The 25,274-nt window shown below is 50.4% G+C and overlaps 1 protein-coding gene across 3 annotated transcripts in view; it reads left to right on the top strand.

Moving 5' to 3' along the window:
- The window catches only part of VANGL2 (VANGL planar cell polarity protein 2), a 28,179-nt gene extending 5,113 nt beyond the window's left edge, over positions 1-23,066 (top strand). For 2 of the 3 annotated variants that reach the window (XM_033196875.1, XM_033196876.1), the window contains 7 exons: positions 9,891-10,151; positions 10,305-10,425; positions 13,248-13,855; positions 14,653-14,789; positions 15,287-15,422; positions 18,427-18,658; positions 19,503-23,064. In XM_033196875.1, the coding sequence (XP_033052766.1) occupies positions 10,081-10,151; positions 10,305-10,425; positions 13,248-13,855; positions 14,653-14,789; positions 15,287-15,422; positions 18,427-18,658; positions 19,503-19,763 (1,566 nt within the window). In that variant the 5' untranslated portion in view covers positions 9,891-10,080 and the 3' untranslated portion in view covers positions 19,764-23,064. Of the gene's footprint in view, positions 1-1,252; positions 2,921-9,890; positions 10,152-10,304; positions 10,426-13,247; positions 13,856-14,652; positions 14,790-15,286; positions 15,423-18,426; positions 18,659-19,502 lie in introns of those variants that run through there. The other variant, XM_033196877.1, reaches the window with a different exon arrangement.
- The last annotated feature ends 2,208 nt before the right edge of the window (positions 23,067-25,274 follow it).

The raw sequence follows: 25,274 nt of genomic DNA, 5'->3' as shown, positions 1-25,274 counted from the left end.
CCCCTGCCACTCCACACACAGCTGGGCATAGAGCCTAGAGGAGAGTGGGAGGTGATTGGAACCCAGGTCTGCCTTACTGTAAGTGAGGAAGGAGGAAGGAGAGGAAGAAAGGTGGGGGATGCAAGGGCCGCTGAAGAAAGAAGCAGAGAGGAGGAAGAGGCATTTTGGTTGCTCTCTCAGGCAGTACCTGGATATGGTCTAATTTAGAACAGGGCCAACCCTGCACCTAAAGGTGGCTCCATCTTATTCTGGGGTGTTTCTCCTTACAGTGAGGTTATGGGAGCAGGAAGTGGAGGGGGTTGGCTGTGGACCCACTAAAGGAGAAAAGGTGGGAACTAACATTTTTTAAAGCATCTATTGTGTGCCAGAATCTGTAATATTCTGTTTACATTATTTTGCTGAAAACTCTTAACCTTCTGAAGTAGGCATTATTATTCCCATTTTATAGATAAGGAAACTGAGGTTTGGAAAAGAGGAGCGACTCACGTGAGATTACATAGCTCGTAAAAGACTGTGCCAGGTCTGACGTCAGTGCTCTTCCTTTTTCCCAAAGTCTCTTCACCTTCCCCGACTGTCATTCCAGTTAGGTCTGATTGCTCATTATTCCTTTAATCTTGCACTTGAGTAATCCCCCCATTTTCTGAAAAGCAAACATGAGTCCACTGTCAGCCTGAGGAGTAGAGAAGCCTACCCTTGAGGGTAGGAGTCAGAGAACGATCTCGTCTCCAGGAGGAGCACCTTGGTGTCATAAACCTGGGGTGGGGCTGGCATTTCTGCAGAAACTTCTTGCTGGGCCATGATTTTGCAGAGTGGTTGGGGGAAGGGAGTGACTGTAGGTTCTGGCCACCATGGCCCATGGGGTCTTGTTTGTGACTGGGAAGAGCCTGGTCCTTATTGTCTATAGGGTTTTTTCACAGCCCCTAACAATGTCCTTCAGACCCCTGTTTTCACCAGAGTGTTCTTGGCTCCCTCAGCCTGGTCAGAGACAGAGGGTGTGTTTGTTTGTGGGTCTGGGGAGGGGGTTCTGTATTTATTTATTTATTTTTTTGAGACAGAGTTTGGCTCGTTGCCTAGGCTGTAGTGCAATGGCATGATCTCGGCTCACTACAACCTCTGCCTCCCTGGTTCAAGTGATTCTCCTGCCTCAGCTTCCCAATTAGCTGGCATTACAGGCATGTGCCACCATGCCCAGCTAATTTTGTATTTTTAGTAGAGGTGGGGTTTCACCATGTTGGTCAGGCTGGTCTCGAACTCCTGACCTCAGGTGATCTACCTGCCTCGGCCTCCCAAAGTGCTGGGATGAGCCACTGCGCCTGGCCCAGGGGGTCTGGATTTTTAGGGAAAGTAGGGTTTAGATAGGAACAGGTGCTGAGCCCGAGGTGTGAATGCAGTCACTTAAAAAACAACAGACTGTGAACAAAACATGCATTTTGTCACCTGCTTTACTTCAGGAATGGAGATTGTAGATATAAGGGATGGGGGAGATGAGAATTTTCAGCAAAGAGTGAGAATCTTAGGTAGGGGGGTGGTCAAGATGGTGGAGGCTGGCTGGTACTTGGGCCTTTCAGCTGTCTCTGGTTTTCTAGATAAGAACTAGCCAAGTTGCCAGATCCAAGGCTCTGGGCTGAGGCAACAGGAGGTTCTCAGGATGGGGATACCCAGCTCTGCCACCCTCACCCCCAGTCACACTGCATCTCACACTCGGAGGCCCACTCTACCGCCTTCCTAGAATTCAGCCTTTCCTGACGGTGTCCCCATGTGTTCTTCCCCTGCACTCCATCCTCACAGCTCAACTCCCCCCATCCACAGCAAGCCCAAGGTTGGCTAACTTCCCCTTCCCAACTAGCTGCTTTTCACGTCTTTGCACCCCAGGGCAGGGGCCAGGTGAGTAGGCTTTGAAGGTCTTCTGGGGCCAGGGACAGTTGCGGCCTACCTAGAGCAGCAGGCTGTGAAGAGGGGGCATTTGTTTTTGGAGTGCACAGGAAGCTGGCTTATGGGTCAGCACAGCTCACCCACCTCTCATTGTCCACCCTCTCCCTGAAGACACCTCAAGCTGCCTGTTTTCCTTCTTGGTTCTTCCACAGCTCACCTGGTGGGCAGGTAGGGGCCAGTTCTCTGCCTAGGTCAAGGGAGGAAGCAGCTCAAATCCCTGTGGTGGAAATTGTGATGCCTGCCCATTGGTAAAAATTAAATGGAGGATCCAGAAGCCCTGGTTACCTTCCCACCAGCTTAGTGTCCCCTCTTCTCACTGGCCCCTACCTGGGACAGATGCCAGGGGGATTACTCACCTTTTCTCCTGCAGCCTTTCCACCCCCAGTGTTCTCTGCAAGACTGACTGGGAATGGGTCTGGGGAAGGCTAGGGCATGGGGTGCTATGGGACATGTATGTACACACGTGTGTGCTTTCGTGTGCTGTGTTGGGGGGCAGGTACCTCTGGGAGCTGGGATGGGGGTGGGGGTGCTGGAGAGACAGCAGAGCAGGTCTTTACAGAACCTGCCTAGCGAGGGTGGGTGGAGCTGGGTGGGGCAGGCAGGAGTGATTCCAGGTTTCAGAGGGGCAACAGAGTGTGGGTGTATGTGTGTGGAGGGTGGGTGTTTCGGTGTGTCTGTGGATTTAGAGGTCCCCAGCCTCACCCCCGGCCTTAGACTGAGGGAAATTAAGGAAGTAGGTGGAGAGGGGCTTGGCTCTGGCTTCCCCAACTGCTTTTGAATTAGAATGCAAGCTCAGGTATCCTGGCCAGGAACCTAGTCTGTGGGCCCTTCCCCTGCGGTGCACCCTGCACTGCGGTCTGCTGGTGAGATGCTGCTCTGGAAGCCTAGATGCCTGGATGACCCAAGCACGGCCAGGATCCCACCCCTCCTCTGCCACTCAGCCCAGTGAGGAGAAGGATCCTGCCCCCACCCTGGGGCTATGAGGATGGTGAGCTCATGTCTGGGGCTGTCCTGGGAGAATGCCTGGTTAACAGGGCGGGGGTGGGGCACCTGGTGCCAGTTCCTGGGCTCCCTGCTCTGCTCTTCCCACCCCTCAGCCCACCAAGATCCAGCTGTTCTCTCTGGCCTCCTGGGCAGCACTGTCATCCAAAGATAGCCTTTTTCAGGGTTTAGGAATGCGGGTCGGGACAAAATCTCCACCCCATTTGTGGTCCAGGACTGGAGCTGTTCCTTGCCTACTCTGTACCTTAGTCCTTTTGGTGATAGCAAAGCCCAGCATCTCCAGATGGGTGGCTTGCCCACGGCCCAAGGCTGGATGGGGATGAAGGAACATCACGGTTCTTAGAAGTGGTAGAAGGATGAGTGCAGGAACCACCCCTTTTGGGGATAGAGGCTCTTTGGTTCTGGCTGTCTTAGCTGAGGCCTGTCTAGTCTCTGTTTCTTTGTCCCTGGTGAGAAGAGGGGGCAGGATGGAGTCAGCAAATCCTCTCCTGTCGTGGCCCTCTTGCAGTTGTGTCTACTCAAGGAAGCAGCGTCCAGAGCAGTCTCATGGAGAAACCTGGTCTCACTCCAAGAGAGCACCCCTCAAAGTCAGTGTTAGTACAATTTTCCAACAATCAGAGGAGGCCGGAAATGGGCTGCTGTAGAAGTAGTGGCCATGGGCTAGTCACCTTCTTTCTCTGGGTCCCAGAGAGAGGCCCCTTTCAGCTTGTGTTGGAAACTGTTGAGAAGAGGGTGATTCAGCCAGCCGTGTCCTCCTGAAGGGGAAAGGGAAAAGGAAAGGGGTGTCAGGGAGTGATGTGGGCATAGTCAGAGGTTCGGGTGCCTTCGTCTCCTCTCCTCTGTGGAAGCCATGTTGGGTATCTGCATTTTCAACCCACACCCATCAACTTCAGCCCCCTACCAGGGCCTGACAGCTCTGCCTGGGTTAAGCACATCTGTGAAACTCAGGGGAGGAGTGTGACAAGGAGGAAAACCAAGCAAGGCTGTGAGTGGGACAGCCGTGTCTCGAGTCTCTGCTGTGCCTTGCACTGGCCTTAGGCCTTGGTGAGGTGCCCTGACTGCACAGAGAGCTAGCTCCTGGGATCGTGAGTTGGGAGGTTGGACCCTCAGCTTAGTTCCTGCCATCTCCACGGCTGAAGGTGGGCATCCAGCACTTTGAGTGGAACTTGTATTGATATCCTTGGACCTTGGCACTACGGTTGGTGATGATTAGGGAGCCAGGCAGCTAGGAGGTGCCCACATGTATACCCCTGCCCATGGGCTGCAGTGGGAAAGGGGTGCAGGGAATATGCAGGAAGACCCAGGCCCCTGTATAGGAATCGGAGACCTTTAGTAGGCAGGGGCCCACAGACGACTCTTCAGGCAGGGTCTGAAGCAGTAATCATGCCCATTTCCCTGTGGTCAGGCAGAACCACCCTTCTCTAGTCCCTGACTGTGGAGAGGAAAATGGTCCTATCAGAGATCTCTGTTCCTGTCTGAGGAGAACTTGAGGCTTCTTGTCCTCTTTCCCATCGTCTTCCCACCTGGCTGGAAGTCTTTTAAAAATCAAACCCAGGCACCCTCTGCAGCTTGGCTGGCTAGGTGCTTCCAGCCCTGTCCTTGGTGGAGATGAGGAACAATAGGTGCCCTTTTTAGGTGCATGTTTGTGCTCTGTCCCCGCCCCCCTTGTCTTTGCGGGAGTCACCCTGGTTTCCACAGCTCTTTCTCCCAGCCCCATCTTCATCTATGCTCTGTCTCATTACCCCACCCCAGGCCTAAAGTAGCTGGGACTGGACTGCGGGGTGGGCCCGGGCTAGAGCAGTGGCAGGAGGTGGCGCCTGCAGCCGCCTGCATCTGGTCATCGGTCCTCAGCACGCGCCACGCATGGGGGTGCTGGCGTTTGTGTTCAACACCTTGCCCACTTAAGCTGCCTCCTTTGAGTGGGAAATGGGAAAGGGTTGGTCCGCCCTGGTCTGTGTTTTGGCCAACACCCACCTCCCTTATACACACACACACCCTCACACCCACATACACACTACTCTAGGGCCCTGCTCCCTCTGCCTGTTGCCAGGTTCTGAGTGTATTTTTTCCAGGGGCCTCCAATTGTTTCCTGAAGAAACCTGATCCCAGAGCTCAGACAAAAGCTGGGGCCGTCAGAGGAGAAACCCCATTCTCTCCTCCTCTGTCCCTATCGCCCCCACCTCTATAACCTCCCTCCCTTTGGATGCTGGGTATGGGTTCCAGGACCCGGCTGCCATCACCTAGGCAACAGGGGGCTTTTGTTGCCATGGTGATCAATGTGGGAGAAGCTGGGCAGCCGGGACAAAAGCCCCCACATTCCCCCCCGCCGAGCTCCCCCAATCCCCTTGGGATGATACTGAGACACATTCCATTAATTTTATTTCTGAAAGGCCTTTGGAGGGGAGAAGGGTCTCCTTTTTGTAACAGGCTCTCTCTTCTCTCCCTCTCTCTTCCCTGGCCTCTTTTTAACCCCAGATAATCCATGATTGGTTTGAACAGGGGACTGAGTGTGTGTGTTTGTGTCTTGGGAAGTGGGGGGCAAGGTGAAAGGCAGTGGGGCACATTCCTTTTCTACAGCCTCCCCCTTCCCCAGACTAGGGCAGCTCCCTGTCCTGCACCGAGTCCGGACTTCCCTCCCCGTCTCGTCATCCCTTTTGACATTTCCACTTGTTGATCTCATCCAGTGATCCCCTCCCCCCATCTCTTCCCTGGGAACGCTGCCCACCCGGGAGACCCTCCAAACCCCTGATTCCTGAGACTGATTAAATAAGGGGAACTTCTGCCCTTCTCTTTACTCCTCTCCCCTCCCTCCTCCCAGGCCCCCCAGCAGCAGTGCTTGGATTAGTTCCCTGGGGTACTTGAAGACACAGCAGGCAAGGGTCTCAGAAGTCGGGTTCATTTTTGGTGCCTGTGTTTGGTAGGGAGGAGAGAAGCGTGTTTTGGTGCTTTTTGGGCTCCCTAACTTGGGTTGGCAGGCCAGGGAAGCAGGATTCATGTTGAGTCTGTAGTAAGTAACAGGGGAGGAAGATAGGGGGCACTAGGCTGGGCAGCTCAGAACAAAAGGATGGGAGGGGACTGGCACCCTTGTCTGGTTTGAAATTTATCTGGAGGGGAAATGCAATGGCATCAGTTTACCTCCTGGGTGTGTTTGAAGTGGTGGTTCTGGTTGGTGTGTGTGTGTGTTGTGTGTGACTTCTTTATTTAGTTGTACTAACAGCAGGATTTATTTATACCACCTCTTTCTCTAGTCTCAGAGGAAGTGTCTGGGGATTGGAGTATGAGTGGTCCTGGAGCTAAAACTTGTTAATTGCTTAATTACTAGCTGAGCCATTTATAAAAGCACTTCTTTCACCCTCGTGATCCTTACGGCTACCCCATGAAAAGGCATCATTATCTTCCCTATTTTACTAATGAGCTTACCAGGCTACAGGCACAGAGATGTTAAGTAACTTACACATGGTCACACAGCTAGTCAGTGGAAGAGTTAGGTTTTAAACTCAGATCTTTGAGTGCACATCCCTGGCTCTTCTGGCTGTTGGCTTTGGCAGATGGTTGGTATACAGGAGGCTGAGGAGATGGACAGCCTGGGATCTAGTGTGTGTGTCTAGACTCTAGTCCACGGCAGTTGTTTACTTCTCCACCCCCTTTTCTACCCCCATGTCACTCTGTGACCCACTTATTATCTTTGAGCCTCCTGGCAAAATTCAGTTTTTATGAGGAAGACTAGAAAGAATAGGCTGGAACCACAAGAGAAATGCAGGTGAGATGTCTAAACTATATGGAGGAATAGACCAGTAGAAAGGGTCCTCAGGAGAGTGGGTAGATGAGCCCAACATATATTTTTCAGGTAAGTGGATAAATAAGGATCATTTTTGCTGCAAAGGTTTTTGGAAAGTCGTATGGTTGGGTTAAGGTATTATGTCTCTGTCCTGTAAGTGTGCCCTTATCACACACATGCTTTGACATGGGGATACTGACAAATATAATTAATCCTATGGAGGATTGCCTCCATAGAGCTCTGTTAAGAGGATGAATGAATAGATTTCACATTGCTTTCATCTCCCTACAGTCATTATAGTTTTCCCGAGAGCCAAAGAGGTGTACAGTCATGGATGTTTTGGTCAACGATGGACTACATATATGATGGTGGTCCCATAAAATTATACTATTGTTTTTACTGTACTTTTTCTATGTTTGGATACACAAGTACATACCATTGTGTTACAGTTAACTACAGTGTTCAGTACAGTAACATGCTGCACAGGTTTGTAGCCTGGGAGCAATAGACTATACCATAAGGCCTATGCGTGTAGTAGGCTATACTACAAAAACACAAGGTTTGTGTAGGTATGTTCTATGATGTTCCCAGGATGCAGCTGCCTAATGACACATTCTCAGAAAGTATCCCTGTGGTTGAGCGAGGCATGACTATGTTCATTTACTAGGTTGGTATTAATTCCTTGCTCTGCGCCCATGGGAGGGGAGATTGATATAAATATGTATCAATCATATTGTTTATTCTCAAATTACTGATGGTTTAGAGTAGTTGGAGTAAAGGTAACTATACACAGCAAATCCATTTTAGTGTTTTTTTTTTTTTTTTTTTTTTGAGACAGAGTCTTGTTCTGTCGCCCAGGCTGGTGTGTAGTGGCGTGATCTCGTCTCACTGCAACTCCCGCCTCCCAGGTTCAAGCAATTATCTGCCTCAGCCTCCTGAGTAGCTGGGATTACAGGCGCCTGCCACCACGCCTTGCTAATTTTTATAGTTTTAGTAGAGATGGGGTTTCACCATCTTGGCCAGGCTGGTATTGAACTCCTGACCTCGTGATCCACCCACCTCGGCCTCCTAAAGCACTAGGATTAAGATGTGAGCCACCCCGCCCGGCCCCATTTTAGTTTTTAACATAATCAGCCTCTCAGCAGCATTTGACCTGGTTGACTTAATTGCCACCTCAAAACACTCTTAAATTTCTGGCTGCCTTGAGACCCCACTCTTCTGGCTCCCCTCCTTGTCTGGCCTTCTCATCCCCTTTGCTCCTTTTCCTCTGGACATGTGTACATGTTGGGGTTCTTTATGTCCTTATGTAGTCCTCTCCCTAGGTGATTCCATCTATCCCCATAGCTTTTCACACCCTCAGTACCTCCAGCTCGGACTGTCCTCCGAGTCTGGCTCCTCTGATACCTGGCTGCCTACTGTCTCATGGCCACTAACTTAGCAGGCTAGAAGCTGAACTAATTGTCTTCCCTCACAAGGCTGCTTCCTCCTCAGTCTTCCCTACCCTACTGATGGTGCTACCATCTGCTCCCTTGCTCAGGCTGGGGATTCTTGACACTCCCGTCCCGCTCATTAGGTCCTGTTGATTTGACTGTTACTCACTCTTCTGTGGCTCTACCCTTAGCAAGCCTGTACTACTGCAGTCACCTCCTTACTGATCTCCCTGTTTCTACTTTTCCCTCTTTTCAATCCATATCTGCATAGCTAAAATCCTTCGAAGTTTTCCTGTGGCCTTAGAATAAAATAAAGCTCATGCTCTTCACCTGGTGCCTGGCTGTCTCTGCAGTGCCACCTTCTACCGCCCACTCTCTTCCTCAACTCTGGCCCCACTGGCCTTTGTTGGTTCTTTAAATACAACAAACTCTTTCCTGCCTTTGGCCTTCACACATGTGATTCCTCTGCTCCATGGGCATTTTCATGCACTCTTTGCTTGGTTAATTCCTGTTTCTTCTTCAGGCCTCTGCTGAGATGTCATTTTTTTCAGACTTTCTAGAACCGCTAAGTTTAAAGTAGCCCTTACCCCATGTGGTGTCTCTCATAGTTTCCTGTTCCGCCCTTCCATCCATAAGTATAAACGACCTGCAATCGGTCATTTATACTTATCTGCTTACTTGTTTGGTGTGCCCTCTTCCCTGCTAGACTGTAAATTCAGCGTTTGTTATGCCACTTTACACCTAGCAGAATACATGTTCATAGAAGGTGCTCAAACAAGATTTGATGCGTCAATGACTGAAGATAGGAAGTAAGTGTTCAGTGGATGATGATGACTGTTAGGGGAGTCAGGGTCTGCAGGGAAGATAACATTGGGTGCTAGAGTAGGTGGGGGCTCCTATGAGGGAGTGGGGCTGGGCTCTGAAGAATGAGCAGGATTTCGGTAGGGATTTAGAGACAGGAGAGGTCATCTCCTCTGCAGAATCAGAAGGTGAAGTATGGTTGAAAGATAAGCCTATAAGTAGGCAGATAAACTTGTACCTTGCCTATTTCAGAACTTTAGGCAAGTAGAAACTTGTCTTCTCCTCCCACCCCCACCATATTATCCATAGTTTCCACCCCTCACCCTCACCTGGGGGTGTGCATACGCGTGGCAGCCTCAAGGAAGCTGCCAACCTGATCTTACCAGTAAACCTGGGTGTGTTTGAAGTAGATGCTGGGGAGATGGTACCAAGGGAAGCAGCCTGCTGTGGGCACACTCAGAAAGTATGAGTGAGGGGAGGAGGTGTAGCATGTGGAGGAGATGCCTGGGGTAGCCCCTGGACAGAAGCCAGCTCCTTTCTGCTCTCTGAGGTGTCCATTGGTTCAGCCTGTTGGCTTGGCCAGAACCTGCCCTCTTCACGCCTCAGTTTTCCTGGCTGAGAATAGGGAAGCAATGCCCTGCTCCTCTCTTTCAGAGGACTTGTGGTTGGGTCATTCTGGGTGAGCCTTCCTGCCCTTCCTGCCCTGGGAGCCTTTGCTAGCCATCTTCTCCTAGGCCTGAGTCCTTGGCACAGCCTGGCAGGGCTCTTTCTAGAGTAGGGTAGGAGGAACTGGGCCCAGTGGACAGCAGGAACCTGGGTGGAGATATTCTCAGGCCATGGCTGGGCTCATTTGAGCCTTCTGTGGCTGTTGTGTGCGGATGGTCTTCCTCTGCTCTGACCCCATAGAGAGCTCAAGCCGCCTCTAACCAGCTTCTTCCTCTCACCAGGAGCGTCGCTGGATTTTCTCTGAGACGAGCCCACCCTTCCAGCAAAATAGAGTCCCTCAGGGTGACAGTTGACTTCCTGAAGGTGCCTCTTGGCCTGAAGAAGCCGGTGCTGAAGGAGGTGGCTGTGGGGCCCCCCAAGAGGCCCCAGCCTGCGGCCCTGGAGCGCTATAAGGCGCGGCGTTCAGACGCCATGGACACCGAGTCCCAGTACTCGGGCTATTCCTACAAGTCGGGCCACTCCCGCAGCTCCCGCAAGCACAGGTGGGCAGGCATGTGGGGTGACATGTGTGGCAGAGGGAGGGTTGGGGGCTGTTAAGAGGTGGGCACGTGCAGGGGTGGTGGGGTAGAGTGGCTGCCGAGAAGATCCTGGTCCACTGCTGGACTCTCTGTGCCTCTTCTGGCTTCCTGCTGCAGGGACCGCCGGGACCGACACCGCTCTAAGAGTCGAGATGGGAGCCGAGGGGACAAGTCGGTGACAATCCAGGCTCCTGGGGAGCCCCTGCTGGACAATGAGTCCACACGAGGGGATGAGCGGGTGAGCACCGGGGATGTGGTGGTCCAGACTGGGCATTTTCAGACTGCTCCTGAGGGGCTGGAGGCTCCACAGAGTGGGGGAGGGCTTGGAAACCTGGTCTCAGACAGCTGCCAGACTGGGGAGTGTGTCTTGTGTTATACTTAGGTTGGCTCAGTGTCTTAAGGTAGGACCTTCAGAAATTTCAGTATAGAGATCCCTCTGGAAGCAGCAGCCTCTCCTTCTTTATCTCCAGAGGGGTGGGGGGGTGACCTGGGCTGTGTGATGGGAATTGCCCAGCTCCTCTGGAGCTGCTGCCAGCCAGTCAGGCCCGCTGGGAGTCTGGAGCAGGAGGGCAGTGGTGGTGGCTGGGCCTGGGGTGTGTGTGAGCAAAGCTGAGTTTTCCCGGAGCCTCCAGGTGTGGGCGCTCTGTGCCCTCTGGTGTCAGCCTGTAGAATGGCGTCACCTAGGTCTTGGGAAAGGAGTGTGGGAAGAGTAGATGAAGAAAGCCTGAGGGAGAAGAAGTGAGGCTGAGGGATGGAGCAGAGACCCCCGGAGAGAGTTCTCCACGACAGGGGTGAGCAGGTTTTCTATTCTAATCTCTGTTGCCCACTGTGCTCACCTGGTAGGGAGGACAGCGGACAGAACACAGTCCTGGAATAGAGCATAGGCAGGATTCGAGGTGACACAGGTTGCCCAGGTCTCATTCCTCTTGGGAGCATCTCTGGGGGCTGGAGATTCCCAGCTCCTTTTTCCTCAGAAGAAATCCTTGTGACTGACATTGGGAATTCCTGGGCCTTGGGAGCAGGTCAATACCTGAAGGAAATGTTCTTTTTCCCTCTCTCCCAATTCCTTCTCCCTGGGGCCTGGCCTCCTGAGTTCTTGAAGTGACCCTGAGGCATGACCAGCTCTCCTGCTGTTGGGGAGGAGGTCCCAAGCCCTTGGTCCTTGGAGAGGGTGGGCAGTATGTCTGGGGGTCAGAGGGCAGGGAACAGACCCAGGGCCTTGAGCTGAAAGCAGTCAGTGCATCTGCTTTCTATCTTCACATTAGACTCATTCCCCATCCTGTGAAGAGGAGGTTCCTCAGCCTCCCTAATCACTGGTGCTGTCGGGCTGCCTTCATCCTGTAATCTGAACCTTCTAAGTGTCAGGATGTGATTCCATATCCCCAGGCTGTCCCAGGAGTGAAGGCTGTGGGTGCTGAAGGCGGCTGGTGGTCTTGGGACTCCTCTGTGGGATGATCTCCAGACACTGCAGAGAAACAGCTTGAGCAGACCACACTTAGAGGGGCACCTGGGGACCTCATCCTGGCCACCTTCTTGCCTCTAGGGATAGGCAGCCTCTGTGCTGTAGACATTTAGATGGCCCAGCAGAGGTGGCCTTGCAGACCAGAGACCCAGAGACCCAGGGTGGCCTTGAGTCTGCACAGTGTCCTTCACACCTTCACCCCTTTACCCCTGGGGTCTTCTCTGCTTCTCTGTGCTGCTTTGGTCAGGTTACTTCCTTAGTTGGAAACCTTCAGTGGCTCTCCATGCCTGGAGAATAGGTGCTTATTGCCTAGCCCAGCACTGCAGCATGGCCTGCACAAGCCCCGCCTGGCTGTTCTCTGCCTCACCTTCCTGGTTGCACCTTGCTGTGCTTCTGCACATGGATCCTCTGCTCTCATAGCCCTTGGGTGCCTCAGTTCATGCCATTCCTGCCCTGCAGGCTCCTCCTCTAGCTTCTGCTGAAATCATGGCATGCTGGAAAGAACTTAGATAGGACTTCCATACTTTTTTTTTTTTTTTGAGATGGAGTTTTGCTCTTGTTGCCCAGGCTGGAGTGCAATGGTGCAATCTTGGCTCACTGCAACCTCCGCCTCCTGGGTTCAAGCGATTCTCCCACATCAGCCTCCCAAGTAGCCACAGGCACACGCCACCACGCCTGGCTAATTTTTTTTTTTTTTTTTTTTTAATATTTAGTAGAGACAGGGTTTCTCCATGTTGGTCAGCCTGGTCTCAAACTCCCGACCTCAGGTCATCCGCCCACCTTGGCCTCCCAAAGTGCTGGGATTACATGCATGAGCCACCACGTTCAGCAGGACTTCCAGAATTAATGTTAATGTTTGAGTGATTCATGTGGATCTTGTTAAAATGCAGATTCTGGTTCAGTAAACGTGCGGTGGGCCTGAGGTTCCGCCTTTCTAACCAGCTCCCAGGTGATGTCCACACTGCTGGTCCACAGATCACATTTTGAGTAGCCAACCAGCCCTTAGAGATCATTTAGTTCACGATTCTCAATCTTGGATGCCACTACAATCATCTGGGGAGTTTTTTTTTTTTTTTTTTTTGAAAAGGTTCACAAGCAGATCATATTCCCCAGTAATTAGTATTATTTTCTGACCTCCATAAGTTCTAATGTGTGCATCTGGGATTGGGAACATCTTCCTGGGAGCTCCCCTCCCCCAAGGATCAGCTCAGGTCCCACCTGCCTGCTTTGCTTGGCGAGTTTGCCCTCGGATCACAGTCACTGCCTGAGCAGTTCCTTCAGCATTTGTCCTGTGCTGTCTGCTCTGAGGGTCATTGCAGCATGTGTGGTTTTTCCTCTCTCACTGACCAGTGTCCAGCTCCCCGAGGGCTCGGGCCTTGGACTTGGCCATCTGTAGAGGCCAGACTTGGACACACAGTGGAGCTCAGTAAATACTTTGATGGTTGCGTATTTGTTGATTACCCTCTCTTCTTTCTGCCTTCTCCTTTCCCATGTGTTCCTCTCTGTCTCCTCTCCCCTCGCCCTTTCTCCTGTTCATCTCCTCTTCCTCTTCTTATCCTTTCCTCCTTATTGTGTGGCTGGCCCCCTTCTGCCTGTAGGATGACAACTGGGGGGAAACGACGACAGTAGTAACGGGCACCTCAGAGCACAGCATCTCCCACGATGACCTCACGCGCATCGCCAAGGACATGGAGGACAGTGTCCCTCTGGACTGCTCCCGTCACCTGGGTGTGGCGGCAGGGGCCACCCTGGCACTGCTGTCTTTCCTCACGCCACTGGCCTTCCTGCTGCTGCCCCCACTGCTGTGGCGGGAGGAGCTGGAGCCTTGCGGGACGGCCTGCGAGGGCCTCTTCATCTCTGTGGCCTTCAAGCTGCTTATCCTGCTGCTGGGCAGCTGGGCTCTGTTCTTCCGCCGGCCCAAGGCCTCACTGCCCCGCATCTTTGTGCTGCGCGCCCTACTCATGGTGCTGGTTTTCCTGCTCGTGGTCTCCTACTGGCTCTTCTATGGTGTGCGCATCCTCGATGCTCGGGAGCGCAGCTACCAGGGCGTGGTGCAGTTCGCCGTGTCGCTGGTGGACGCCCTTCTTTTCGTGCACTACCTGGCCGTGGTCCTGCTGGAGCTGCGCCAGCTCCAGCCTCAGTTCACGCTCAAGGTCGTGCGCTCCACCGACGGCGCCAGCCGCTTCTACAACGTTGGCCATCTCAGGTACTAGCCCACGGCTGGAGAAGGGTTGGGAGGGAAAGGGCATGGGAGGATGTGGAGTGACTGCTAGGGTGGGAGGATGTGATGGTGGGCTGGAGGTGATGGGCTTGGAGGGCTATGTGGGAGGGAGTTGAGTACTTTGCACCAAGTAGGTTTTCACCAATGTTTGCTGCTTTTGATGGGCAAGTTCATGTACACGGTTGTGGGGCAAGATCAGTTGGGAGTTATGAATTGGGAATGAACAGGCATTTAGAGGTGGGGAATATTAGAGGGGGATGAACCAAAGGGAAGAAATATTGGGAGGTGCACAAACAGGGGCTTTTTGAATCCCCTTTCTAGTCCTTTCTGGGAGGCACAGCTTCTTGTGAGCACTCAGTGGCCTGTGAAGTGACCTGGCCAGAGGAGGGATCCCCAGAGAAAGAGATAAGGAGGAGAGTTCTTCAGCTCCCACTAAACAAGCTACCCCTCGAGGCCACACAGAGTATCAGTGGCACATCCTTGGTCCTGTAGAGAATCTTGGGGGAATGCTGGATGGGGATGGGGTGATCTTTGACTGGGGACCCAGGCCCAATGCCCTTTCTCTGCTGGGCTTTGGCATGGCAGGGAGGGACTGGCAGGCCCATCCCTGGGGAAGGCTTGGGAGCCTGGTAAGTAGACCTCAGGCCCAGAGTCGGGCTTCTTGGAAGCAGCTTGTCCCTGTCCTGTGTCCTCTCCTGCCCTGCCAACCTACCCTAATGTGTCCCTTCCCCTGTGCCCCTTGTCTGTTCCTTCTCCGCTCCCTCCTGCCATCTCCCCCACAGCATCCAGCGCGTGGCAGTGTGGATCCTGGAGAAGTATTACCATGACTTCCCTGTCTACAACCCCGCCCTCCTCAACCTGCCCAAGTCCGTCCTGGCCAAGAAAGTGTCTGGCTTCAAGGTGTATTCCCTCGGAGAGGGTGAGCAGCCCTGCTCCTCTGCCCTTCCCTGTCTTCCCAAGCAGGACTCCAAGTTCCCGCCTCTCTCTTACCCTTCGTCCCTTGCTTTTTCCTTTCCTTAGCCTATGTTCCAGCCGCTTCTGTTCAGTCACTTCCCTTGACTCCAGGTGGCTGAGCTGCTCATCCTACTTGCTGTCCCTTTATGCTATGGCGTGTCCCCTGATCTGGCTCCTCAGTATCTCTCATCAGCCCTGGTCTAAGCCCTTCAGCTCTTGGGGCTGCAGAACCCCCTGCACTGGGGAGGAACACCTGCAGGACTCCTGCGTTTCCAGTGCCTTCCTTTTTGCTTTCCTGTGGCCTCTCCCAGAGGTGGCCAGGAGGGTTGGGATTAGGAGGTATTGCTGGGTGGTGGGAACAGCTTCTTCTGGACATGTCAGGCTGCTGTCTCCAGAGCTCCTGGAGTGGGAAGAGAGGCCACACTCTGATGTGACCATCTCCTCTATCCTGTTCTTGTGCAGAAAACAGCACTAACAACTCCACTGGCCAGTCTCGGGCTGTGATCGCAGCGGCAGCTCGGAGGCGGGACAACAGTCACAATGAGTACTACTATGAGGAAGCTGAGCATGAGCGAAGGGTGCGCAAGAGGAGGGCCAGGTGGGTCCCTGGGGGAGAAGAGGAGGGGAGGTGCTTGTTGGGTGAATGGGGAAGACCAAGGAACCTCTATAACTGCTGGAAATATAGAGCAATGATGACGTGAGTGGGGGGTGTGTTTGTTTTCCATTGCTGCCCTAACAGATTACCATAAACTTAGCAGCTGTGAAACAGCACACATTTATTATCTCCCAGTTCCATGGGTCAGGTGTAGGCTGGCTGGAGGCTGTGCTCAGGGCTCACAGGCTGAAATCAAGAGGACTCTCATCTGAGCCTATGCTTTCTCTTTCAAGCTCATTATTAGGGGGAGAATTCAGTTCCTTGTCACATAGCCCCATAGGCAGTTTACAAGATGGCAGTGCACTTTTTTTCCCAGCAGAAACAGGTCTCTAACTTCTGCCACCAGCTGGAGATAACTCTGAATTTTTTTTTTTTTTTGGTATTTTTTGTAGAGATGGGCTTTCACTATGCTGGCCAGGCTGGTCTTGAACTCCTGACCTCATGATCCACCCGCCTCAGCCTCCAAAAGTGCTGTGATTACAGGTGTGAGCCACCACGCCCAGCCCAACTCTGATTTTTAAAGAGCTCATGTGATTAGATCAGGCCCAACAGGACAGTCTTCTTTTAAGGCCACTAACTTGGCACATTAATTACATCTGTGAAATGTACCAAGATTGTTGTCTAATGAGGGGATGGGAGTCTGGTAGAAGTGGAGGGTATCTTTAAATTTTGCCTGCCACAGTGGCGTAGGGGCCCAATAAAGGGATGTGAGCTTTACCTGCAACAGCACGGACTCAGGCTAGACTAGCCTGCCTACCATTCGATCTTGAGGGGACTCACCAGATGGTGCTTTTGTTGCCTTCAAAAAATGAGGTTTTAGTGCCTATATTTTGGTAAATTCTTAAATGCCATCCTTGCTTCTCTCTTTCCCTATTCATATTATTACGTGAATTTAGTCAACCCTGAAGAATCTTACTTGGTGCCTACTCTGCCGGGTTCCATCTTGGTCTGTCGGGAGTTCCCTGAGGGAGGAGCAGAGTGCCTTGGACTTGACCACGCACCTGCCCTCCGCCCCATCTCCCACACCATCTCCAGGCTTCAAGGGCAAGAGGTAGCCCTTACCCTGTTCTTATATGAGGCTGGCATCCCCTGTAGTAGCACAAAGATCACCAACGCCATTTCTGTAGCATTCCAACCTATCTCTAAATGTCTTGGAAATGGCCCTCATGGGAAGGAAACCAGTGATGTCCCTACCCCTTTACCTTCTGCCCTGACCAGGGTCATCCAGTCTCCTGTGCTGCCACCACCATTTTTGGCACGTAGAGGACTCTTTCCTTTCCCCATTACCTTACTTGTAACCAGGAGCAAACTTTTTCCTTTGTTTATCTGAGATAAAAGGATCTTTTCAAAGGGAATTTACTGAGAAATGTAGGGGAAGCAAGAGAATAAAGAAAGAAATGATAGACATACACAGATCCACACGTACATACCCAGAGTCCCATCTGAAATGACTCAAGTTCCTGGGTTCCTGGGTTTCTGCATAGCAGGCCTCACTTTCTTTCTTTGTCCTGTCACTTCAGGCTGGTCCTGCTCTTAGGCCAGGGGTCTTTTACTTTGGTTTTTGGACTTGAAGTGCAGATAATTGGATTAATGGCTCTTTTCAGCTTCTAACATATTGTCATTATAGGGTTTTTCTTGGTTCTTTGTTCTGTTTTCTCTTTTCCTCCAGTTCCCACTTTCACTCCAGCCCCACATTTGAGGCATCCAGTTGAGTGTGTTTGATTTCCTAAAACCCACATGTATCCTTGTGCAAAGTTAGTGTTAGTGTAGTGATCTGTGTTGGTGTTGGTGTGTGTGTCTGTATGCCTTTTTTTTTTTTTGAGACGAGTCTTGCTCTGTCACCCAGGCTGGAGTGCAGTGGCGTGATCTCGACTCACTGCAACCTCCGCCTCCTGGGTTCAAGTAATTCTCCTGCCTCAGCCTCACCAGTAGCTGAGATTACAGATGTGCGCCACCATGCCCATCTAATTTTTGTATTTTTAGTAGAGATGGGGTTTCGCCATGTTGGCCAGGCTGGTCTCGAACTCCTGACCTCAGGTGATCTACCTGTCTCGCCCTCCCAAAGTGCTGGGATCACAGTCATGAGCCACCACGCCCGGCCATCTGTATGCTTTTAATGTAAATGGACTTCTTTTTCGTGCTTCCTCCTTAACACTGAGTTTTTGAGATTCATCCAAGTTGCCTGTACATCTAGTTTGTTGCATCTTTTTGCTGCACAGTAGTTCGTGGAATATTCCCAACATCCTATCCAATATTTGGTTTATAGTTACTTCTTTCTTTTTTCCATTTTGATGGAAAAGTAGTATTTTACTAACATTTTCATTTGCATCTCTCTAATTGCTGGCCAGTAACTACTTCATATATTCTTTAGCCTTTCAGTCCTCTTGTGAATTTTCTGTTCACCTCCTTTGCCCTTTTTTCTCTAGGCTTCCTGCCTTTTTCTTCTTGATAGAAATTGTAGCAAATTCTTTGCATGTTCTAGATATGAATCCCTTGTTGGTTTTAGATGTGTATATTTTCCCCAGCTCCATCAAATGTCAGTTAATGTTGCCCATGCGATCATGGTTGAATAGAAATCTGTCTTTTTGATGTAGTCATATCTATTAATTGTTGACCCAGTGAAATATGATTTGGGGGTCTTATTTAAGAAGGTTTTCCTTAAAGTTGGATGGAATGCTTTGTCTTTCCTATAGCACAGTTCCCAGTTGTCTCTCTCGGGTTTGACACTAGGTTTGCCCTCTGAATCCCTGGATTGGGCCCAATGAACTCTGTGACTGTTTACTGTTCCCAGTGGGAGAAAGGCACGATTGCCCCTGGCTTTGTATTGCTTTGGGTGAGCACAAAGGCCTGACCTCATTCAGGTGGCTGGAGTGTTGGAGCTAGGGGAGAGGGGTGGGGTGGTGGAAAGAGAGGTGGGCATCTGGCCCAGTCCCCTCCTGTCCCCTAGGCTTGTCGTGGCAGTGGAAGAGGCCTTCACTCACATTAAGCGGCTGCAGGAAGAGGAGCAGAAGAACCCCAGGGAGGTGATGGACCCCCGGGAGGCAGCCCAAGCCATCTTCGCATCCATGGCCCGTGCCATGCAGAAGTACCTTCGGACCACCAAGCAGCAACCCTACCACACCATGGAGAGCATCCTGCAGCACCTTGAATTCTGCATCACGCATGACATGACGCCCAAGGTAGGCCTGCCCTGCTGCCAGCATCCTTCCTCCTTCCCCAGCTCTTCTTCTTTCCCACATTCATTTTCCCTGATTCTCTCACTACTTTCCTCACTGTCGACCTCATTTCTCTCTCCTCATCACTTCCTCTTTATAATCTTCTCTCTCATTCCTATTCCACCTGTCCCATCTGTGTGGGGTGAAGTCTTTAGGTGGATGAGGAGAAGGGAGTCCTCAGGACCATTTTTGGGGATGGCTGAGACTTAGTTCTTATCTCTATGAGGGCTCTGGAATTACCAGATCCAAAGGCCCACCTTTACCCCCATTACCCTCTTCACCTCCACTAGCTGGTCTTGGCTTTGTGTCATTTTGAGCCGTTGCCCACCCTTAACTCTATTGCCAGCTTCCAAGAATTGCTTTCCCTGAGCCACCCTTGGTGAGCAGGTAACTAAAGATGTTGCACTTTAACTTTGACACCTCTGGCTCCCTCCTGGTGCAAAAAAACAAAACCTGCTTGGCATTAATCGTATAAGCTGTGTGGGAAGGAAGGAAGAATGAGGGAGGGCTTGCCCAGGTCACAGCCTGGTGCAGGGAGAAGAGCAGCAGATGGGGGTCAGGGGAGCTGAGTTCAGTCCTACTTGATGAGCCACATCCCCTTGTGCACTCCAGCTTCTTCATTTATAAAATGAGGGTCTGAAGCAGATGATCTCAGGCCCCTTCCTGCTGTAACATTCTGAGGTTCTAGTTCATATGCATAGAGTGAGCTCAGGGATGTCCTTGTTGTCTTTGGAAACTATGCCCCAGGGGATGAAGGATACTGCATAGGCGACAGAGATTTTTATTCAGCCCCTTCTTTCCTCTTCAGGCCTTCTTGGAGAGATACTTGGCGGCTGGACCTACTATCCAGTACCACAAGGAACGCTGGCTGGCCAAACAGTGGACACTGGTGAGCGAGGAGCCGGTGACCAACGGGCTTAAGGATGGCATCGTTTTCCTCTTAAAACGCCAGGACTTCAGCCTGGTGGTCAGCACTAAGAAGGTCCCATTCTTCAAACTCTCTGAGGAATTTGTGGATCCCAAGTCGCACAAGTTTGTCATGAGGCTGCAGTCTGAGACCTCAGTGTGACTGTGCAACAGCAGGGGGAGTGGGAGACTCTGGGGGGCTCCTGAGGGGGTGGGAGGGGGCTTGGTTCTCAGGCCCAGCCACATTCCTGCCACCCTTCTTCTTCTTGCTCTTTTTTTTTTTTTTTTTTTTTACTTGAATTAACTTACCCCCACCTTCTCTCCTCGCCTCTTCCTTATTTTACCCCATGTGAACCTGGACCATCCTGCTGTCAACAGTACCTGGGAAGGACCCCTCTCCCCTGCCCCCAGCAACATTTGTATTACTCTAGGCCCTGCAGGAATCAGTGCCTCTCTCCCTCTTCTTTCCCTACCTAGTCTTTTCCCAGATTGCAGTCTCTCCTGAAAGGGCACAGGACCCTGCTAATTGTACCTTCCCCTCCTGAACCTCGACCCACAAACGCAAGTTCTTGTAGCATTTCTCTTCAGTGGCCCCAGCAGGGTTTCTCTGGGGCACATGGTCATGACTCCAGAGAGCCACAGTGCCAAACTCCTCCAGGGCAGCAACTAGCCCTCCTGTTCCTCACACCAGCCACAACAAACCCTGGGTTCTGGGGCAGGGATACTCCTGCCACACAGTCTGAGTTAGGAATCTCCTTGCCAGGAGCATTTGCTTCCACATATATTTAGAGCAAAGAAGGATCCCATCCTTTTCCCAGAAATCTCCACCTAATGTTTTTGGTTTGTATGGTCACGTGACCATAGGCAAACAAGTGGAAACTCTCTGTGACGACTTTTCCAGGGACTTAGGGGAAGGTACCTTTGTTCCAATGTGTCTTTCCTAGGCAGTCCCTGAGGAGGAGGGCTGAATAGATCCCTGAGAGTTTGGAGAGACCCCCGTCATTGACTCCTGCTCCCTGACCCTACCCTCACTTTCCTCCCTGCTCCTCCCAGTGAAGGATGGTAAGTCCTGTACAGACTTAGTGGCTTGCTGACCCTGACCCAGCCCCTGTGGTCTTAGACAAATGGTTTTGTTTTTGTCATCAGCCACCCCTGTCCTGCTGTCTTTTCTCGACTCCAGAGACCTGTTGCCTCATCTCTTTTGGGGAAGAGCTGGCAGCTCCTCCTCATCCCCTGCCTTAAGTCCAGTTCTTTGCCTCAGGGGTCTGGTTTCCTTGGCCTTCCAGGGTCCCCACCCCTTTTCTCCTTGCCTGATTCTCTGAGCTCTGGGCTCCCTCTGTACTGGGTAAAGGGACAAGGATCACTGCCTTTTGTAGGTACTTCACCCCTCACCCCATTTTAGCTTCCATAGTCTTTGCACCAAATCCAACTTCTTGATAATTTAGATCTCATTTTGAGCAGAATTTGCTGGTCCTCTAATAAATCTTTTCAATATAAATCTGAGCCTTTGACTCAAACATTTTTGCCAAGGAAAATAGAATTAGGAAGTACCCATATACATCTAGCCAGGATCCACATGGAGGACCTTTCCAATGGCTGCAATGACTAGGCCATTCCTCTGAGTAACTCACAGTGTCCCTTTGCAGGCCCTTCTTTTCCCTGGAAGACTCGTTGGTACTTACCTTGCAGAGCACATCCTGGGATAAGATCCTCAGAGTCTCACCTGGGAGGCTCCCTCTCTGTGTAGTGCCAGCCCTGGGAATGATGGAGCCTAGTGATCGGGGTTTCTCCTGCTGTCCTTTCTGCAAAAGTTCACCTGTTCACCCACCACATGCCAGAGAGGGGCTCATTGGCCAATGCCTACTTTGTCCCCAAAGGGGTGGGTTGTGGAGCTCACTTAGGCATGGCCTCTGGCTGGGGCCAGGGTTGTGAGATAGGCCTGTATGAAATACGTCCTGTTCTGGGGGTCTGTCTCTTTTCTTCTCTTCAAAATCCTTGTGTCAGAGGAGTCCCTTCTTAGTCACATAAATACCTCACTATCCTGGAAAACAGGGCCTGGATGGTGACCAGGGTCATTGCCTTTGGGGGCAGGATGGAGTGTGGTGTGGTCTGAGGAGCAGGTTGGGGTTGGAGAGAGGGAAAGGATTTGGGATCTTAGTTGCTGTCCTAGGTTAGGGGCAGGGGAGTGTTTATTTTAAGATCCTGCCATGTTTTTAATCACTGTGATTTTTTTTCATTCCCCTTTCCTAAAAAAGAGAATTTTCTCCTCCAACTCTCTCTCTAAGCACTAAGGGCTGTGCCTGAGAATGGTAGCATTTTGGTCTTTTGCGTCAGAACTGTGGTATCTTTGTCTTCTTTCATTGTTATTATTATTGTTATTACTATTGTTTTTTAAAATGTCAGGATGAATTGTCAGACGTATGGCCATGTGTTTGTCCTCTGCTTCTCCTCTGTGGGAAGTTGTCTCCATGCTGTAAACTGCTGTGGGGTGTGCGGCTGACTCAGTCCCTCTGAGCAGTTTCCCCACTGTGTCTGTCCCATCATGCGCTGGATCTGCTTATTCTCCTGCTGTGGGGGTGTGCCCACCTCTTACCCCCTGGACACCACAGGGCTGCTGTGGCTGGGCCTCTCCAGTACTCTCTTTTGTGTGACTCATGGCATCCTTGCCCATCCCCACCGTGCCTAGCTGGCCTTCCTTTTCACCACCTCGGAACGCTTGCCCTTCCTCCCTCCACACCAGGACGCTGTGCCTCAGTCCTTCACCTACCTCGCCACTCTGCCACTGTCCTCATTGGTCCTTTCTCCTAAACTAGTCTTTGTGCTCTCTTTGTTTTTTTTTCTTGTTTATTTCCCTCTTGTCTCTCATCTTTTCTTCCTCTTCCCCTCCCATTTCAGTCCTTTACTTTTCTCTTTCCCATCTCCACTCAGTATTCCAATGGCAAACCCTGATGTAACACCTGTGATGAGACATCGGGCTCTCCGGAACTTTCTCATTTGGCACATCTTTTCCCCAGGGTTTGTACTTCTCTTCTTTCCCAGGCGAACTCCCCTGTTCCTCTGTGGTGTCTGTCAGTCTGTCTGTCTTCTCCTTCCTCTGCCCTTCCCACGGGGCAGTATCTGCTGATGGATTCAGTCCTGGTGTGTGATTGTTGTGATTTGTTCTTCTGTGCGCAAAAGAAAGGGGGCTTTTTGAGTCCCTTCCAAGTGAGATTGTAAATGTAGAATTTTCCACTGTTGGGTCTAGATTTTTTTTCTTTTTTTTGGGGGGTTACAGAGCTGAGACCTTGTGCATGCATGTAGAAAATTGTAAAATGTAAATTTTTTTTAATATATAAAAAGCTTGTTTCTACAGTTTGCAGTGGATCTAAACATTATGGCAATTTTAGGGTTTTTTTCTTAAACATAGGAACTAAAACTGTACAAATTTTTTTTTATATAAAATAAAGACATTTGACTTTTGTGGGGGCATTCTGTTGCTTTTCTTTCTTTACAGGAATGGGAGCAAAAGAGGGCCAGGGGAGAATGAATATATACGCCTTGTTAGGGAGGGAATGGGCAGGAGGGGGCAGTGTGAGCCCGTCATTGCTCTGCAGGCTTTCAGGGTGTGTTGGAGAGAAATGGGAAAATGAAAAAGGAAATTGCTTATTCCGAATCCTGATTCTAAAGAGAGAGAAACAAGAATATGAGGACTCAACCACTTCCTGGTGTAGTTGTCAGGATAGAGAAAGAAAGATTACTTCCTGGGTCCACTCTCCTGAGCAAGCTTGTATCTGTATGGCCTCTAGGACAGGAGTGGGTTTCTAAAACGTCTTTCTAAAACAGAAAGTGCCATAGGAATTTCAGGGGATAATTGAGATTTCAGTCAATGGTGACAGCTCATCACAATTCTTTGAGACAAGTTTCTGAAGTATGTGTCTTAGTTCTAAATATGTAGAGAGCTCATTGCTCCATTGTCACTGTAATGCATGTAATCAGGCACTAAAATCATCCTCAAGAGATTGGGGCCCTTCTCCCAGTCTTACCTGGACCTGACCTCTGTGACTTTGGGCAAGATGCTTCACATGTAAACAGCCTACTAAGGTTAAAAACAAGCATTTCTGTATGGAGATGGCCTATTCACTAGATTTCCTCCTCTTCTCCCCTGCCTCATACTCTGCCAGGCTCTGGGGATGCAAAGGCAAGAGAGGCTCCATCCTGGAGGATGACCCAATTTACAGGGGTGACAGGCTGGGTGACCCTAGTGCAAGGCTTCATGGTGTGTTCTCAGGCAGAGTGTAGACTAACCCTGGCTGAATTCCAAGGAGCTCGGGGAGTTTCCTTCTTCAAGAAATCTAGGGAGTTTGTTTAAGGCTCAAGATGGGGGAACACCCTTACTTTGAGATTACGTTTTGTTCATCTAAGTATTCCTAGAATCAAAACCAGTTCCTCGCATATAGTTGGTGCTCAATAAAAAATTATTGAATGAATAATGAACTTAACAACTAACAGTACAATAGGGGCTCATGAAAGGGATCATGTACTTACTTCTCCCTTTAAAATTACACTCCAGTCTTTCTCATGTGAAAACAAACAAAAATACTTCCCCTTGAAACTGCATCCCCATTTTCACGGCTCTGTTCTTTTTGTAACTAGTTTTGTAGAGTAGTTTCACTTGCTGTTTTCAGTTCATTTCAGAGTCAACTTGTGACTTACATTGTGACCAAATTTCTATCGTAGCATGCCTCTGAAATTATTCTTGTTCTCAACAGTGAAGTATAGTAAACACCTTTTAAGTTTATTCTTTATTTAGTGCCTATGATGTTCCCAGCCTAATGCTAAAGTACTTTCTCTGGTAAAGATATTGGATATGGTCCTGCCCTCTCTGAGCTAACCTTGGTGGACCCTTGAGGAGCCTAGTTAACCTCAGGGACCTCCTCCTGTAATGCTGGCCCCAGGAATTCATAGATTTAAAGCCAGACCTCAATATTTGATTGACAAGATCATATTTTCTCTAGAGGTTTGCTGCAAGCAAAAGTGATAATCCTGACCACTAGTCATGCAGCAAAGAGTATTTGTAACTTTTGTCTGAAAGGATGTGTTTTCCATGGGAGTACTTCACATAGTACTGAAGTTAGGGACCCAGCTTGGTGGATTGTCAGGGTCATGCCTGGCACTTCATGACATTATATGTGATTACATATGCTGCCCACGTGTGATTTTTGTTTTTTAGCCTTTGCCTTTGAAATACAGCTGAGAGGGGGAACTGGGGGCTGGGGCTCTGGATGAGGAGACATAAAGATCTTTAGCCCAAGGTCTCACTGATTTGTTATTAGTTTTTTATTTTTTAATTTTATTTTTTTGTTACTTTTTGTTTTTTTGTTTGTTTGGGATAGCTTAATGGCTTCTACAGATTGAAAGCTTGCTTAATGTAACCCTTGGCTTTTTTGTACTTTAGGCATATGATAGTAATGCTCTTCCAATTGCCAGGAAGGCTGGGGTAGGGGAAAGTCAGCCTTTGGAAAACCACTGCAGCATTAGTATACACAAGGTCATGGAAGATGCTAGAGAGATCATAAGGGACCACCTACATAGTAAATCTTGGAGAATAGTCATCCCTGTCCAGTTCCCTAGTTTCTTTTTAGGCTGAGAATGGGATCCATTTCCCTTGGTACAAAGGACAGGGCAGACATGATAT

The sequence above is a fragment of the Trachypithecus francoisi genome, unplaced genomic scaffold (assembly GCF_009764315.1).
Source record: "Trachypithecus francoisi isolate TF-2019V2 unplaced genomic scaffold, Tfra_2.0 Lachesis_group5, whole genome shotgun sequence".
Classification (NCBI taxonomy): domain Eukaryota; kingdom Metazoa; phylum Chordata; class Mammalia; order Primates; family Cercopithecidae; genus Trachypithecus; species Trachypithecus francoisi.
The sequence above is the reverse complement of the archived record's forward strand: the minus strand, read 5'-3'. Positions and strand labels throughout refer to the sequence as shown.